Source organism: Streptopelia decaocto (assembly GCF_964273445.1).
Source record: "Streptopelia decaocto genome assembly, chromosome: 22".
Classification (NCBI taxonomy): Eukaryota; Metazoa; Chordata; class Aves; order Columbiformes; family Columbidae; genus Streptopelia; species Streptopelia decaocto.
The window spans coordinates 4,973,449-4,987,214 of record NC_138677.1 but is presented as its reverse complement, the minus strand read 5'-3'; the positions used below and the strand labels follow the sequence as shown (position 1 = coordinate 4,987,214).

Sequence of the window (13,766 nt, the reverse complement as noted above, 5' to 3'; positions counted from 1 at the left end):
TTGGGCTGGGAGCAGGAAGCGAAACCCCACGCGGGTCCCGGCCCCGCTCGCCCCCCCTCTCCGAGCTGCCCCCCGAGCTCGGCGGGCGGTTGTGCCGGGGGCCGGGGGGCTATTTGAAGCCCAGCAGCCGGGCACCCTCCTTCACCTTCTGTGCCTTCCAGCGCAGCAGGCGGATGGCGCGCAGGCTGAGCCGCAGCACCGCGTCGTACTTGAACACCAGCTTGTAGAAGGCGTCGGTGACGAGGGCGCCGCTGGGGTCGGCGTGCTTGAGCGCGGCCATCGGCGTGTACGCCGCGTTGGTCTGGTGCCGGAAGGGCGGCCGGGCCGCCTCGATCACCCGCAGCGTGTGCTGCACGTGGGGATGATGCTGTCCGCTTCCTGCCCTGGTCCCCTCCTCGTTCCCATCTCCATCCCCATCCCCATTTCCATCCCGTTCCCATCCTCATTCTCATTGCCTTCCCATCCCATCCTATTCCCAGCTGCATCCCAACATCTTCCCATCCCATTCCCATTCCGTTCCAGCCCATCTCCATCCCAATCCCATCCCTATCCTCATTCCCATTCCCACCCTATCCCCTTCCCAACCTCTTCCCATCCTATCCCTTTCCCCATTCTCTTCCCATTCCCATCCCATCCCCCTTCTCAAGCTCTTCCCTTCCCATTCTACCCCATCCCCATTCCCATCCCCATTCCCATCCCCATTCTCATTGCATTCCCATCCCATCCTATCTCCATACCCATTCCCACCCTGTCTCCTTCCCATCCCATCCCCATTCACAGCCTCTTCCCATCCTATCCCCATTCCCATTCCCATCCTGTCTCCTTCCCATTCCATCCCCATCCCAAACCCCTTCCCATCTTATTACTATCTCTGTCCCCATCCCCATTCCCACCCCAGCCCCGTTCCCAGCTGGGCTCAGCGCCATCCAGATGGAGCTCAGCGGGCAGGAGCTGTGGGGGCAGCTGGCTGGGGGTCTCTGCTCCTTGACAGGACTAATTGAGCCTTCGCTAAATTGCCCAGCCGGGGGCTGTGATGCAGGGGGAGTGGGAAAAGGACAGTCCTCAGGCTGGCAGGGCCACCCCCGCCTGTCACCTCTGCGATGTCCTCGGGGGTCTGGCCCAGGCTGGCAAAGACATCCCTGGAGTTGCGCAGGTAGAGGTTGGTGAAGATGTCGGCCGTCTCAGGGTCGGTCCGCGAGTAGTCGGCGCGTTTGGCTTCCTCATACAACTTCTCCTCAAACTCCGTCGTCACCGGTCCTGGCTCCACCAGGCTGATCCTACCCGGGGACGAGGTGCTGGGGAGCCCAGCACCCCAAACCCCCCCCCCTGGGGGCTGCACAGCCGCCATCCCCTGGCACTCACGCTACATTGAAGCGCAGCGCCTGCACCACCAAGCTCTCGCAGAAACCCTCCACCGCGAACTTGGAGGCCGCGTAGATGTCGTTGAAGACGATGCCTGGATGGGTGGGGGGGTCCCGGTGAGGGCTGGAGGGGGGGTTGGTCCCACTGGGGTGCCCTGTGCCCCCTCTTACCCTGCAGGCCCATGATGCTGCTGATGACGACGATGTGGCCCCCGCGGCGCCGCTTCATGTCGGGCAGCACCTCCTTGACCAGGCGCACGAGGCCGAAGAAGTTGGTGTCCATGAGGTTCTGCATGGCCGCCAGGCTCTGGCACTCCAGGGGACCCGCCATGCCCACCCCTGCGTTGCTGACTGCGGGCACGGGGTGTCACCGGGGTGTCCCCTGCGCGGGGGAGGTCCCTACTCTGTGCATGGAGAGTCCCCAGTGCACAGACGGTCCCTGGTGCATGGAGGGTCCCCAGCGTGGGACATGCATGATATGGGCTGTCCCTAGTGCCGGGGGTACCCCTTGTGCATGGAGGGTCCCTGGTGCACAGGATGTCCCCACCATGGGGTGTCCCTGGGGCAGGTTGCCCTTGGTGCACAGGATGTCCCCAATATAGGGTTATCCTGGTGTGGGTTGTCCCTGGTGCACAGTATGTCCCCAGTATAAGGTTATCCTCGTGTGGGGTGTCCCTGGTGCACCGGGTGTCCCCAACATGAGGTGCCCCCAGTGCAGGGTGTCCCTAATGCACGGAGGGTTCCTGGTGTGGGGCATCCCTGGTGCATGGGGTGTCCCCAGCACGGAGGGTCCCAGCACAGGGCTCCCTGGCTCAGGGCACCATGGGAACGCAGTGACACGATGGGTCTCGGGTCTCACCCAGGACATCGATGTGGCGCTCGGGGACACTGTCCAGGCAGGCGCGGATGGAGCCCTCGTCACACACATCCAGCTGCTTGATCTCCAGCGTCCGGCCCAGCGCCGGCCCCGCCGCGGCCGCCAGCGCCCCGCTCCTGCCCGTGTCCCTCATGGTGGCGATGACTGGGGACAGAGGTGGCTCAGCCCTGCACCGGGTGTCCCCCCACCCTAGAATGGGGGACCCCCCCACCCCGCTCACCTCGGAAGCGGCGCTTCTTGTCCCTTGCCAGCCGCACGGCCAGCGCCAGCCCGATGCCGGAGGAGCAGCCGGTGATCAGCACCGTCTTGGGAGCCATGGTGTGACCGCGGCCCCCGTGCCGTGGCCCCCGCCTTTAATAGCGGCTTGCCCCCCCAAATCTGGGCCCTTAATTCCCTCTTGGCTAATCCCAGTGGGATTTGCCAGCGGCCGCGTGGCTGAGCCGCACGTGGTGCCCAGGACGCACAGAGGAGCCTTTGTGCGGGACTTGGGGCACCATGGGGACACCGTGGGACACGGGGACACCGCCAGCCGCACGCCCGCAGGCAGCGGGGGGGCTGTGGGAACTGACCCCCCCAGCGCCCCGGCTTTTCCTTTAGAGGGGACGAGGCGTAAACTCTGAAAAAATAACCTTTATTCTTGCTGTATAAAACACGTCACAGTTTGACTGGCCTTGCGGGGACGTGGGGGACACAGTGGCGGGTGCACCCCTCACTCCCCGCCCCCAGGACCCCAATCCTGGGGCTGAGGACCCCCAGACCCACCTGGCCTGGGGGAGGAGGGGTGTCAGGCCCCCCGGGGACACTTGGGGACACTTGGGGACACTTGGGGCCGGTGCTGGGTGGGGGGGAGAAAGTGCTTGAGTGTGGGGGGGCCCAGCGGCACTGGCACCCCAGGACTCCACAGGCAGAGCTGGGCACAGGGGGGTGGCTGGTGATAGAGGAGATGTCATTGTCCCTGTGTGCGCTGCGCTGAGCTGGCTCCAGTCCTGCCGCCCCGTGCCGGCAATGCCGGGCTGTGCCGAGCCACGCTGGGCTGTGCCGAGCCATGCCGGGCTGTGCCGAGCCATGCCGGCAACGCCAGGCTGTGCCAAGCTGTGCCGGCAACGCCAGGCGGTGCTGAGAAGTGCCGAGTGTGCTGGGCTGTGCCGAGCCGTGCTGGGCTTTGCAGGCTGTGCTGTGCCGTGCCGGCGGTGCCGTGCAGTGCGGCGGCGGGCGCTCAGAGGGCCACGCAGGTGCAGTAGTGCCGCAGCTTGCAGGGCAGGATCCCGCGGTTGATCTGGTGGAACTCCACGAGCTGGATGAGGTCGGCGAAGCGCGTCTGCCCGTCGTCCATGGTGAAGTAGAGCCGGCCCTCCTCCTCGCTCTGCCGGGGGACACCGATCAGACCCCCCGCCCTCAGCACCCCCGGCCCCCCCGGCGCCGCCACCGGCACTCACCGGCAGGATGAGATAGTGTTTGACTCTCTGCAGGTGACACAGGGACAGGACGAAGCCCTTGGGGTTGCGCTGGCTCTCCCGCACCAGGAAGACACTGTGAGCCACGGGGAGGTGACGCTGTTGGTCTTGGGTCCCCTCTGCCACCTCTGTGTCACCCCCAGGGTCCCAGGTACACCCCCCACAAGTCCAGTATCCCCTGGGGACACCGTATCCCCCCTGGGAGCCCCACAAACCCCCGGCTCCCATATCCCTGGTGGGTCCCACACCCCATGTCCCCTGGGAAAGTCTCCCCCATCTCCCAGGGGTCCTGCATCACCCCATGAGCCACAGGGCCCTATAACCCCTGGGGTCATGTCCTGCCCAGGACTCCCATGTCCCCTCCATGAGCCCTGGGGACCCCGTTCCCCCCGGGTGTCCCATACCCGTCCACCAAGCCCTGTCGGCCGATGAGCTGCTGGGTGTCCTCCCGGGAGATGCGCCCGTGGAACCAGGGCTGGGTGCGGTGGATGGCTGTGGGGAGACAGGGGTCAGGCCCGGGGGGGGCAGGGACAGGGACCCCCCCCGGCACAACGCGCTGTGCTCACCGGCGCTGAGCGGGGAGCTCTGGCAGGCGGCCGGCAGGCTGTACCGGTGCGTCGTCTTCTTCTGGCCGTGCAAAGCAAGGAGTGGGCATGAGAGTGGGCTCAGGGGGACCCCCCCAGCACCCCTCTGCACCCCAACTGACCCTCCAGGCTTGTGCCTCCTCCAGGGCCACCGTCAGCACCTCGCTGGGGTTCTCGATCACCCGGCCCGTGCACCCCGAGAAGTCCATGGCCACCAGCGCGTTGTCCGAGACGCTTCGCTGCGGGGAGGTTTGGGGTGACGGGGGGTCCCCGTGGGCCGGGGGCTGGGGGGGGGCGGCACTCACCAGGGGCGTGGGGCCGATCCAGGAGGGCTGGCTCAGCCGTGCCTGCGCTTGCTGGTAGTTGCGGTAGAGCTGCATGCCGTACTGGGGGCAACGGGCCTGTCAGTGGGGGGGTCCCACAGCGGGGTAGGGGGACACCCGCCTGGCATGGGGATGGGGACCTCCACATCCACATCCACACAGTGTGGGGACAGGCACACTCACCCTGCATCTTTTCTAGCACAGGGATGGGGACATCCCTCCAGCATCCCCCAGCTTCCCCCCAGCATCCCCACAGTATCTCCCCAGCATCCTCCAGCATCCCCCAGCATCCCCCAGCATCCCACCAGTATCTCCCCAACATCCTCCAGCATCCCCCAGCATCTCCCCAGCATCCCACCAGTATCTCCCCAACATCCTCCAGCATCCTCCAGTGTTTCCCCAGCATCCTCCAGCTCCCCCCCGGCATCTACCCAGTATCTCCCCAGCATCCTCTGGCATCCCCCAGCATCTCCCCAGCATCTCCCAGCATCTCCCCAGCATCCCCCCAGTATCTCCCCAGCATCCTCCAGCACCCCCAGTATCTCCCCAGCATCCCCCAGCATCTCCCCAGTATCTCCCCAGCATCCCCCAGCGTCTCCCCAGCATCCTCCAGCATGTCCCCAGCATCCCCCCCAGCACAGGGCCCTGTACCCTCCCGGGGGGGCCATGTCCCACCTTGAAGAGTCGAAAAGCCGCCATCCAGCAGCTCCGGCTCTGCTCATCCTCACTGCAGAGCAGCTTCAGCCCCTTCACGCCGCTCCGCACCTTGTGGGGCTGCAGGGGGAGACCAGAGCCATCACTGGGCCGCTCTTGGGGGGCACAGACCCCTCAGCAGGGGAAGGGACAGTCCCCTCGGCCCCCCAGCCTGGCAGGGACACCCCCACCTTGATGCAGAAGCCGAACTCGGTGGGTGTCCCGTAGAGCTTCTTGCCCTGCGTCACGTAGTAGATGTTGGACTCGGTGAGGTCAGCGAAGTACTGGAGGTGCCGGGGGTCCTGGGGTGGGGGGGTGTCAGTGCCAGCCCCACTGCACGCCCCCCGCCGTGCCCCCCACCCGTCCCCTCACCTTGGAGGTGCCTTTGGTGGAGTAATAGAGCCCCGAGCGGCGCAGGGAGAAGTGGAAACGCTTCCAGACCTTGCGCCCCGGCTCCCGCAGGTGCAGGAAGCCCTGGACCTCGGGGCAGCTCCCCGAGTTGAGGAAGTTCTGGGGGGACACGAGGGTTGAGGGGGACGGCAGGGTCCCCAGGGCATGGGGGGGTCCCCATGGCACAGTGATGTCCCCATGGCACAGCTGAGCGCGGTGGCCCCGTACCTGGATGAGCTCAGAATGCGCCATGCTCTTATTCGCCTCCAGGCAGCTGGAAACCATCACCTCGGGGAAGAGGGACTGCTGGGGGGGACAGGGGGGTCAGGGGACACTCACGGGGTGCTCGGGGTCCCCAGAGAGCATATGGGTTCCCGTGGGACACCCAGGTCCTCATGGGACACTCGAGTCCCTACAGAACATCCATGTCCCCGTGGGACACCCAGGTCCTCATGGGACACTCGAGTCCCTACAGAACATCCATATCCCCATGGGACACCCAGGTCCTCATGGGACACTTGAGTCCCCACGGAACATCCATGTCCCCGTGGGACATCCAGGTCCTCATGGGACACTCGAGTCCCTACAGAACATCCATAACCCCATGGGACACCCAGGTCCCCACTGGCCACCCGTGTCCCCGTGGGCTTTGCCACGTACCGCGTTGCTCTTGAAGAGCTCGTACTTGGCGAAGTTCTTGCGGAACACGAAGCGGCTGTCGGCGCCGGGCGGCCAGGAGCTCTGCACCTCCACCACCGCCTCGTGGTCCTCCAGGCACCGCTCTGCGGGGACGGGAAGCACAACGGGGCTCAGCGCGGCGGCCGGGAGGGGACACGCGGTGCCACACCGCGCCGCGCCGTGCCGGCGGCTCACCCAGCGCCAGGTGCTGGTGCAGCTCCACCAGGGCCCAGCTCTGGTCCTGCAGCGCCCGCGTCCTCCGCACCAGCGTCTCGCAGAGCTGCCGCGCCGTGGTGGCCGCCGACGCCTCCAGCGAGCGGCACGCGCCGTCCTCGCCGAACACCTTCACCACCTGCGCCAAAACGGGCCGGTCAGGGCACCCCGCGCCCCGCGGCTCCCTCCCACCCTTCCCCAGCCCCGCAACTCACGTGCGAAGCGCCTTCACGGGGGGGTCCCTGCCCCAGGGCCGGGCTGCTGAGGATGGGCGAGTTGGAGGGGCTGCAGAGCTCGGGGAAGGGGTTGGGGATGGCGGGCAGCGACGAGGCGCGCGGCTCCTCCGGTGGCACCAACCGGCTGCGGGCACACATGGGCTCAGCTCCCCCCCAGCACCAGATCCCCCCAACCCCCCAGGATCGGGTCCCCCCAACCCACCTGCTGCTGTGGATGAAGAGAGGCTGCGAGCGCTTGACCTCGGGGGGCCCCTCGCCCCCGTCCCGCTCGCCGGGGACCCCATCCTGCTCCGCGCCGCCCGGCCCGGGGGGGTCCCGGAGGCTGCTCGGCTGAGCCCCCCCCTCCATGGCATTATCTGCTGGGGGGAGAGAGCGGGTCCTGCTCCGCACGAGGCTCCGGTGGGGGGGTCGGGGGTCTGTGGCCGCCTTGGGCATCCCCACGGCCACTGGGTTTGGGGACCACACGGGCCACCAGTCATGGCCACACTGGTGCCGCAGCACTGCTGGGGGCTGCACCGCCCGCCCGGGGGGTGTTTTGCTGGCGCCCAAACAAGCACTGACTCAGCACCTGGCGGGGTGACTCAGCACCGCCCCGCCTGTCCCCCCCGGGGTCCCCAGCCCAGTGTGGAAGCTGGGGGACAAGAGAGGAGCTGGGGGAGCATAGCTCCTACGAGCTACCTGGGAGTCCCCACAGCCCCCACGGGACCCTCTGCCGTGTCCCCGTGTCACCACCCAGAGCCTGGGGACACTGGGGACACTGACTGAGCTGGATCAGGGCTGGTGGAGCCGAGTTGGGCTGAGCTGAACTGGGCCAAAGTGAGCTAGGCTGAGCTTTGCCGGGCTGAGCTTTGCCAAGCTGAGCTTTGCCAGGCTGAGCTTTGCCAGGCTGAGCCCTGGCGCCGGCGGCAGCAGGAAGCGGAGCGTGGCGGGGGCCCAGCCCAGACACCTCCTCGGGTCCAGCCAAACCGGTTCTGGCGGCCGCTCCCAGCTCCACCTCACCGCGCTGGCATCCGCGCCGGGGCGGCTGCGCCGGCGGCCGGGGGCGAGGGACCGGCGCCCGCCGTGGGAACGGCCCCGAGCCCACCCAGCGGCGCGGCCCCCCGCACCGCCACGTCACCCAGCCCGCTGCCGGCGCCCACGCGGTGCCGCGGCGCTCAGGGGATGTGGGGACACCGACCAGAGCGCCTGTTTTGGCCCCAAAATGATTTGGGATGGGGATGGGGGGGGTGTGTGGCTATGGAGAGCCCGGCCATGGCACGGGGTGGCACACAGGGCCACCGGCATGCCGCACACGTAACACACGGGTGGTGGCCGCGCCAGTGGCGCTTGGTGGCCACGGGTGCACACCGGGCCCTGCCGTCACCTCGGTGCCGCGCGGGGCCGGGTTAATCATCCACCCGTCACCGTCACCGTCCCCGCCTCCCGGCCAGCCCGGGGTCCAAGTCCATGGGCGTCAGGACTGATGCCATCGCGCGGCTGCCACCGCCGTCCCCTCCCATCGCTGTCCCCGCCACATCCCTGCCCTGGCTGTCCCACCGGCAGGGACTCACCGCTCCGTCCCTGCTCCTCTGCCCTGGCTGTGCCACGTCCCCCTGCCTGGCCAGGCCCTGGGTGACACTGGGGACAACCAGGGGTCAGGCGGGGTGACGCTGCCCACGGTGGAACAGGGTGCAGGGGACGCCGAGGGGAATGTGACAGGTGGGGTCCCTGCAGGACCCTGGGACAGCGGCACAGCCCTGTCACCAACCTGCCAGCCCATCACCGTGGCCTCAGGTCACCCCGGTGCCAGTGCTGTCCTGATGGCTGTGACCGGGCTCTGATGGGGTGATGGGGCCACACAGAGTGTCCCTGGGGTCTGGGACAAACACAGCAACCGAGATCTTGGGGCTATGGCACAAGGGGACCAGGGCCACTGGAGTTAAGGGACAGGGGGACCAGGGCCATCAGGTTTAGGGGACAGAGTCCCAGGGCCACCAGGGTTCACGGATGGAGTCGGCAGGACTGCGGGGCAGGGGTCGTCAAGGGATGGGGTCCCAGGGCCACCAGAGCTACAGGACAGGGGGACCAGCGCCATCAGGGCTATGAGATGGGGTCTGAGGGCCACCAGGTGAGGGGACAGGGGGACCAAGGCCACCAGAGGTGTAGGACAGAGTTCCCTGGGTCACCAGGGTTGGGGGACAGGGTCAGGGTTAGGGGATGGGGTCCCAGGGCCACCGGGGCTATAAGATGTGATCCCAGGGCCACCAGGATTAGGGGACAGGATCCCAGGGCCACCAGGGCTAAGGGACGGGGGTCCCAGGTCCGTCAATGGTGAGTGGGGGTCCCGGTGGGTGCCGGGGTGGCGGGACGGGGGTGCGGAGGCTGCGGGGCGGCGGTGGCGGCGGTGGGGCTGTGCCGGGACGGCAGAGGAGGAGGAAGAGCCGGGAGGAAGGCGGGAGGGAAGGGGCAAAGGGGGACACGGGGCAGGTCGGAGGGACAAAGCCAACGTCCCCGGGGGTGGCGATGGCCCCCAGGGCGCCGGGGACCCCCAGCCCGGCCCCGTTCCTACCTGCAGGCGCCCGCCGCGTCCCGCCAGGCTCCCGCCGGACCGGGGATTCCTGTTCTCCCCGGCTTTATCTACCTGCGCCAGCTCCCGCCCCCGCCTGACATCACGGCGCCCCGGGCCGGCCACCCGCCACCGGCCCCCCCGGCACCCAGGGGTGTCCCCCAGCCCCCCGGCACCGGGACGGGGCGCCCAGCCGGGTCCACTGTCAACCCCGGGGGTCTGAGCCCCCCCAAACCCACAGCCCACCGCCCCGTGTTGGTGATGGGGAGTTTCCCACAATGCACTGGGGTGACCCCAGGAGCTGGGGGGGGGACATGGCTGTCCTGGGGGCGGCCCATCACAGACCCCCCCTGGCTGTGGGGTTTGGGTTGGGGCTCCCCTGGGACCCCACAAATTGGCCTGAGGGGTGGGGGGTCCCATGGGGTCAGCACCCACTGGCGCGGGTGGGGACCCCGTGGGGCGTGGGGGGGGCTCAGGGGAGGTCTCGTAGGTGGCAGTGTCCTCTGGGGTTGAGAGGGACCCCATGGCGGGGCTGTGGGATGGGGGACATGTGGGGGTCCCTTAGGGGGTCTGTGGGGGCCCTTGAGGGTCTCCATGGGGCCTGGGGGCGGGGGGTCTCCATGGGATCGTGGGAGCCCCATAGGGCCCGTGGGTGCCCCCGTGGGGGTCTGTGGGTGTCCCCATAAGGGGTGTGTGTGTCCCCACAGGGGGTGTGGGTGACCTCATGGGTTCCTTGGGGACATAGAGTCCCCAAAGAGGTTCCTATGGGGGGCTCAGGTGGTCCCCGCGAGGAGGGCTGAGGTTTCCACAAGGGTCCCACGGGTCCGCGGGTGACCCCTTGGGGTCTGTGGGTGTCCCCACAGGGCTGGTTGCGGGTCCCATGGGGGTGTTTGCGGGTCTCACAGGGGTGGTTGTGGGTCCCGTGGGGTTGCTGCGGGTCCCACGGTGTCATTGCGGGTCCCACGGGACAGTCGCGGATGCCACGGGGTCGCTGCGGTCCCCGCGGGTCCCGTGGGGACGCGGCGGGCGAGGGCGGCCCCGCCGCTGTGCGCTCCTCCCTCCAGCAGGTGGCGCGGCGGTGCCCGGCGGGAGCAGACGAGAGGAGGCGGTGCCGCGCAGCCGGAAAGGGCCGCGTCACGTGGGCGCACCCGGAAGCGGCGGGCGAGCGGCGATGAGCGGCGGGGCCGAGGAGGCGGCGGCCGGGCCGGGGCCCGGGGCCGAGCGGCGGGTCCGCATCGTGGTGGAGTATTGGTGAGTATCGGTGAGCACCGCGCCGGCCGGGGCTGGGCCGCTCCGCCGCCTGCGGGGGTCGCGGCGCTGCCGGCGGCCGAGAACCGGGGAGGCCAACGGTACCGGCGGTGGGATAGAACGGGGGCGGTCAATGGGTCAGAGAGGTTCTCCTGCCCCTCTGCTCTGCCCTTGAAAAAGGGTTCAGTTCAGATACTATCGGGATATACTTGGGGAACTTATATATATATATATATGTATAAAATATGTACAGCCGTACCACCCTGAGGACGCCCGATCTCGTCTGATCTGGGAAGCTAGGCAGGGTCGGGCCCGGTCAGTACTTGGATGGGAGACCAGCTGGGAACAGCGGGTGCTGTGGAATGAGCCAGCACTGGCCCTTGTGGCCAGGAAGCCAATGGGACCTGGGGTGGGTTAGAAGGGGGTGGTCAGTAGGTCAGAGAGGTTCTCCTGCCCCTCTGCTCTGCCCTGGGGAGACCACACCTGGAATCTTGTGTCCAGCTGTGGCCCCTCAGTTCCAGCAGGACAGGGAACTGCTGGAGAGAGTCCAGCGCAGCCACCAAGATGCTGGAGGGAGTGGAGCATCTCCCGTGTGAGGAAAGGCTGAGGGAGCTGGGGCTCTGGAGCTGGACAAGAGGACACTGAGGGGGGACTCATTCCTGGGGATCAGTCTGGAAAGGGGGAGTGTCAGGAGGATGGAGCCAGGCTCTTCTGGGTGACAACCAGTGACAGGACAAGGGGCAATGGGTTCAAACTGGAACACAGGAGGTTCCACTTAAACTTGAGAAGAAACTTGTTCCCGGTGAGGGTGGCAGAGCCTGGCCCAGGCTGCCCAGGGGGTTGTGGAGTCTCCTTCTGTGCAGACATTCCAACCCGCCTGGACACCTTCCTGTGTAACCTCAGCTGGGTGTTCCTGCTCCATGGGGGGATTGCGCTGGATGAGCTTTCCAGGGCCCTTCAACCCCTGACATTCTGGGTTTGGGGGGGACACAGGGACAGGGAGGTCGTGGAGTCTAGGGGGGCAGCAGCAGGAGAGGTGGGTGCTGGGGTCCTTACTTTGGGGAGGGGTTGGGCAGGGTGGTGGGGGCTTCCCCCGCTGTGCCCTCCACTCACCTGCCCCCCCACTCCCAGCGAGCCCTGTGGCTTCGAGCCCACGTACCAGGAGCTGGCGAGCGCGGTGCGGGAGGAGTACCCCGACATCGAGATCGAGTCCCGCCTGGGGGGCACCGGTAAGGCTGCGGGGGGGCCCTGCTGGGCTGCGCTGCGGGTTGGGTGACCCCCACCTGCTTCCACAGCAGTGCAGGGTGTCAGCCCTGGTTTGGGGGGGCTGAGCTGGTGGAAACCTTGTGGTGAGGCTGGTGGGGGGTTGTACCCTTGGTGAATGCGGCACATTGTGGGGGCTGCCCCTCACCCAGGTCTCGGGGCATGCAGAGACTCTGGAGCCTGGGGGGCTGACGGGAGCCCCCCCGGGCTCTCTGGGAGTGCCTTGTGTGCTCTGCCAGCCCTGTCCTGCCGCTGGGGGTGACACCGCGGCGTCTGTGCCTCCCGGGTGCCTGTGCTGGGGCTCGGTGCAGCAGGAACGGCAGTGGGATGGGCGGGAGGTTGGTGACAACATACAGGGCAGGGACACAGGGTTGTGACACTGTGCAGGTTGGGGACACAGCTCACAGTTTGGCCCCGGGTGCTTTTCAGGTGCCTTTGAGATTGAGATCAACGGGCAGCTGGTTTTCTCCAAGCTGGAGAACGGAGGATTTCCCTACGAGAAGGACGTGAGTACCGGCCCTGCAGGGTCCTTGTGTCACTTACAGCAGGTTTATTTTCGCAGCGACCTCCCCCATGTCCTGTTTTTCCCTCGACATCCCCATTTCCTCACCCGCCAGTTCTCCCCGAGCTCTGGTGACGCTCACGATCCCCTCGGGTGTTGCTCCCCTTCATACCACGCTGCCAGGACCTGCCGCAGGTCCTGCTGGGGTACGGAGCGACCCTCAGCAGTGTGGGGAGCGGGAGAAAAAGGCTCCTGGGCTTCCTGCCTTGGCATGGCCAGGATTTGCCCCCACGGCGCTGCCTGACCCCCACGTATTCTCCCCCCTTGTCTCCTCAGCTGATTGAAGCGATTCGCCGAGCGAGGAATGGGGAACCGCTGGAGAAAATCACCAACAGCCGCCCCCCCTGCGTCATCCTGTAGCCCCCGCGCCCGGCTGGGACCTCCCGGCGCCCACCAGTGACCTCCGACTGGCCCCCGCAGCTTCACGCTGCCTCCGTTTGCTTCCTGCACGTCCCGGGGGGACCAGGGACATTGGGGCGATGTGACAGCGTCAGGACCCTCCCCGGTAACTGGGGGCGAGCGCTGGGATGGGCAGAGCTGCTGGTACTGGTGTCACTGGGCTGGGGGGGCCGTTCTGGCCGGTCCCTTTGGGTCATGTCCCCGCCGTGCCTGACCCATCGCTGTGGGGGGGCTCCCTGCCTGCCTTTGCCTCCCCCCAGCAGTGGGGGGGGGCTCTCCCCTCCCTCAGCCCCTGCGGATTAGGGGACCCCACCACCAAACTCTCTTCCCAGCCCTCGGGGGAGCCAGGCCAGGTGTGGTGGGGGGGACTTGGCAGCTCCAGCCCCTCCAGCAGAGGAAAAACCACTCACTCGCAACTTTTAGTGCGATTCGTTAATAATTAAAGTCTCTCCTGTCACTGTTTAAACTGGTGTGAGGGCAGCGGGGACCGGCTGCCCCCCCCCGGGCATGGGAACCCCGTCTCAGCTCTGTCCCCACGGCCAAGAGGTTTATTTAACAGCCACGAATTCCCCCCCCGCCCCGTCCTTGAGCTTCCCCCCCCGTAACGACTCTGCCCCTCACCGGGGGGGGCCGAGGGGCCCCCCCTATTTATTCTATACTGTGTATAAACCCGGTGAATAAAGGACGGAGGAGACGGTAGTTGGCCCCTCGCGTGTCCCTTGGTCATGGGGGGGGACAGAGGCACCGAAGCATGAAAATGGGTTTAAATCAGGTCCCAGCTCCTGCCTGCCCGGTGGGATCGGGACTTCTACCCTCCCAAAAAGCGTGTCCTGCCCTCCGCTGCCTCCCCGGGTGGTGGCAGCTGAGGGAAAGGACACGATTGTCCCCAGGGGGTGACCCCGGGTCCCCTGCGCTGGAGGAAGGAGGAACCACGCAGACA

General features: G+C 67.3%; 3 protein-coding genes across 3 annotated transcripts; 1 reads left to right on the top strand and 2 right to left on the bottom strand.

The window, feature by feature from the left end:
- Window positions 1-109: 109 nt before the first annotated feature.
- On the bottom strand, window positions 110-2,555 carry LOC309449178 (retinol dehydrogenase 8-like; the record flags this gene model as incomplete). The annotated part of the gene is made up of 6 exons (XM_082071127.1): window positions 110-349; window positions 1,094-1,277; window positions 1,363-1,456; window positions 1,533-1,712; window positions 2,221-2,382; window positions 2,459-2,555. The coding sequence occupies 6 exons, from the start codon at window positions 2,553-2,555 to the stop codon at window positions 110-112; spliced, it is 957 nt and encodes a 318-aa protein (XP_081927253.1).
- An 899-nt stretch (window positions 2,556-3,454) lies between these two features.
- GRB7 (growth factor receptor bound protein 7) lies at window positions 3,455-7,157 on the bottom strand (the record flags this gene model as incomplete). The annotated part of the gene is made up of 14 exons (XM_082071001.1): window positions 3,455-3,601; window positions 3,675-3,768; window positions 4,097-4,184; window positions 4,259-4,319; window positions 4,399-4,515; window positions 4,582-4,662; window positions 5,275-5,373; window positions 5,484-5,594; window positions 5,665-5,802; window positions 5,911-5,988; window positions 6,343-6,464; window positions 6,556-6,712; window positions 6,789-6,933; window positions 7,012-7,157. 14 exons carry the CDS (start codon window positions 7,155-7,157, stop codon window positions 3,455-3,457), a joined length of 1,584 nt encoding a protein of 527 aa, XP_081927127.1.
- Window positions 7,158-10,487: 3,330 nt separating this feature from the next.
- On the top strand, window positions 10,488-13,744 carry MIEN1 (migration and invasion enhancer 1). The gene is made up of 4 exons (XM_082070797.1): window positions 10,488-10,605; window positions 11,734-11,831; window positions 12,295-12,371; window positions 12,704-13,744. Exons 1-4 carry the CDS (start codon window positions 10,526-10,528, stop codon window positions 12,785-12,787), a joined length of 339 nt encoding a protein of 112 aa, XP_081926923.1. The 5' UTR covers window positions 10,488-10,525; the 3' UTR covers window positions 12,788-13,744.
- The last annotated feature ends 22 nt before the right edge of the window (window positions 13,745-13,766 follow it).

Excerpts from the sequence above, each read along its gene's own strand:
- MIEN1 (XM_082070797.1), top strand. The coding sequence starts at position 10,526 with ATGAGCGGCGGGGCCGAGGAGGCGGCGGCCGGGCCGGGGCCCGGGGCC. Across the intron at positions 11,832-12,294 it reads GTCCCGCCTGGGGGGCACCG|GTGCCTTTGAGATTGAGATC; the intron begins GTAAGGCTGCGG and ends GGTGCTTTTCAG. Across the intron at positions 12,372-12,703 it reads GATTTCCCTACGAGAAGGAC|CTGATTGAAGCGATTCGCCG; the intron begins GTGAGTACCGGC and ends TTGTCTCCTCAG.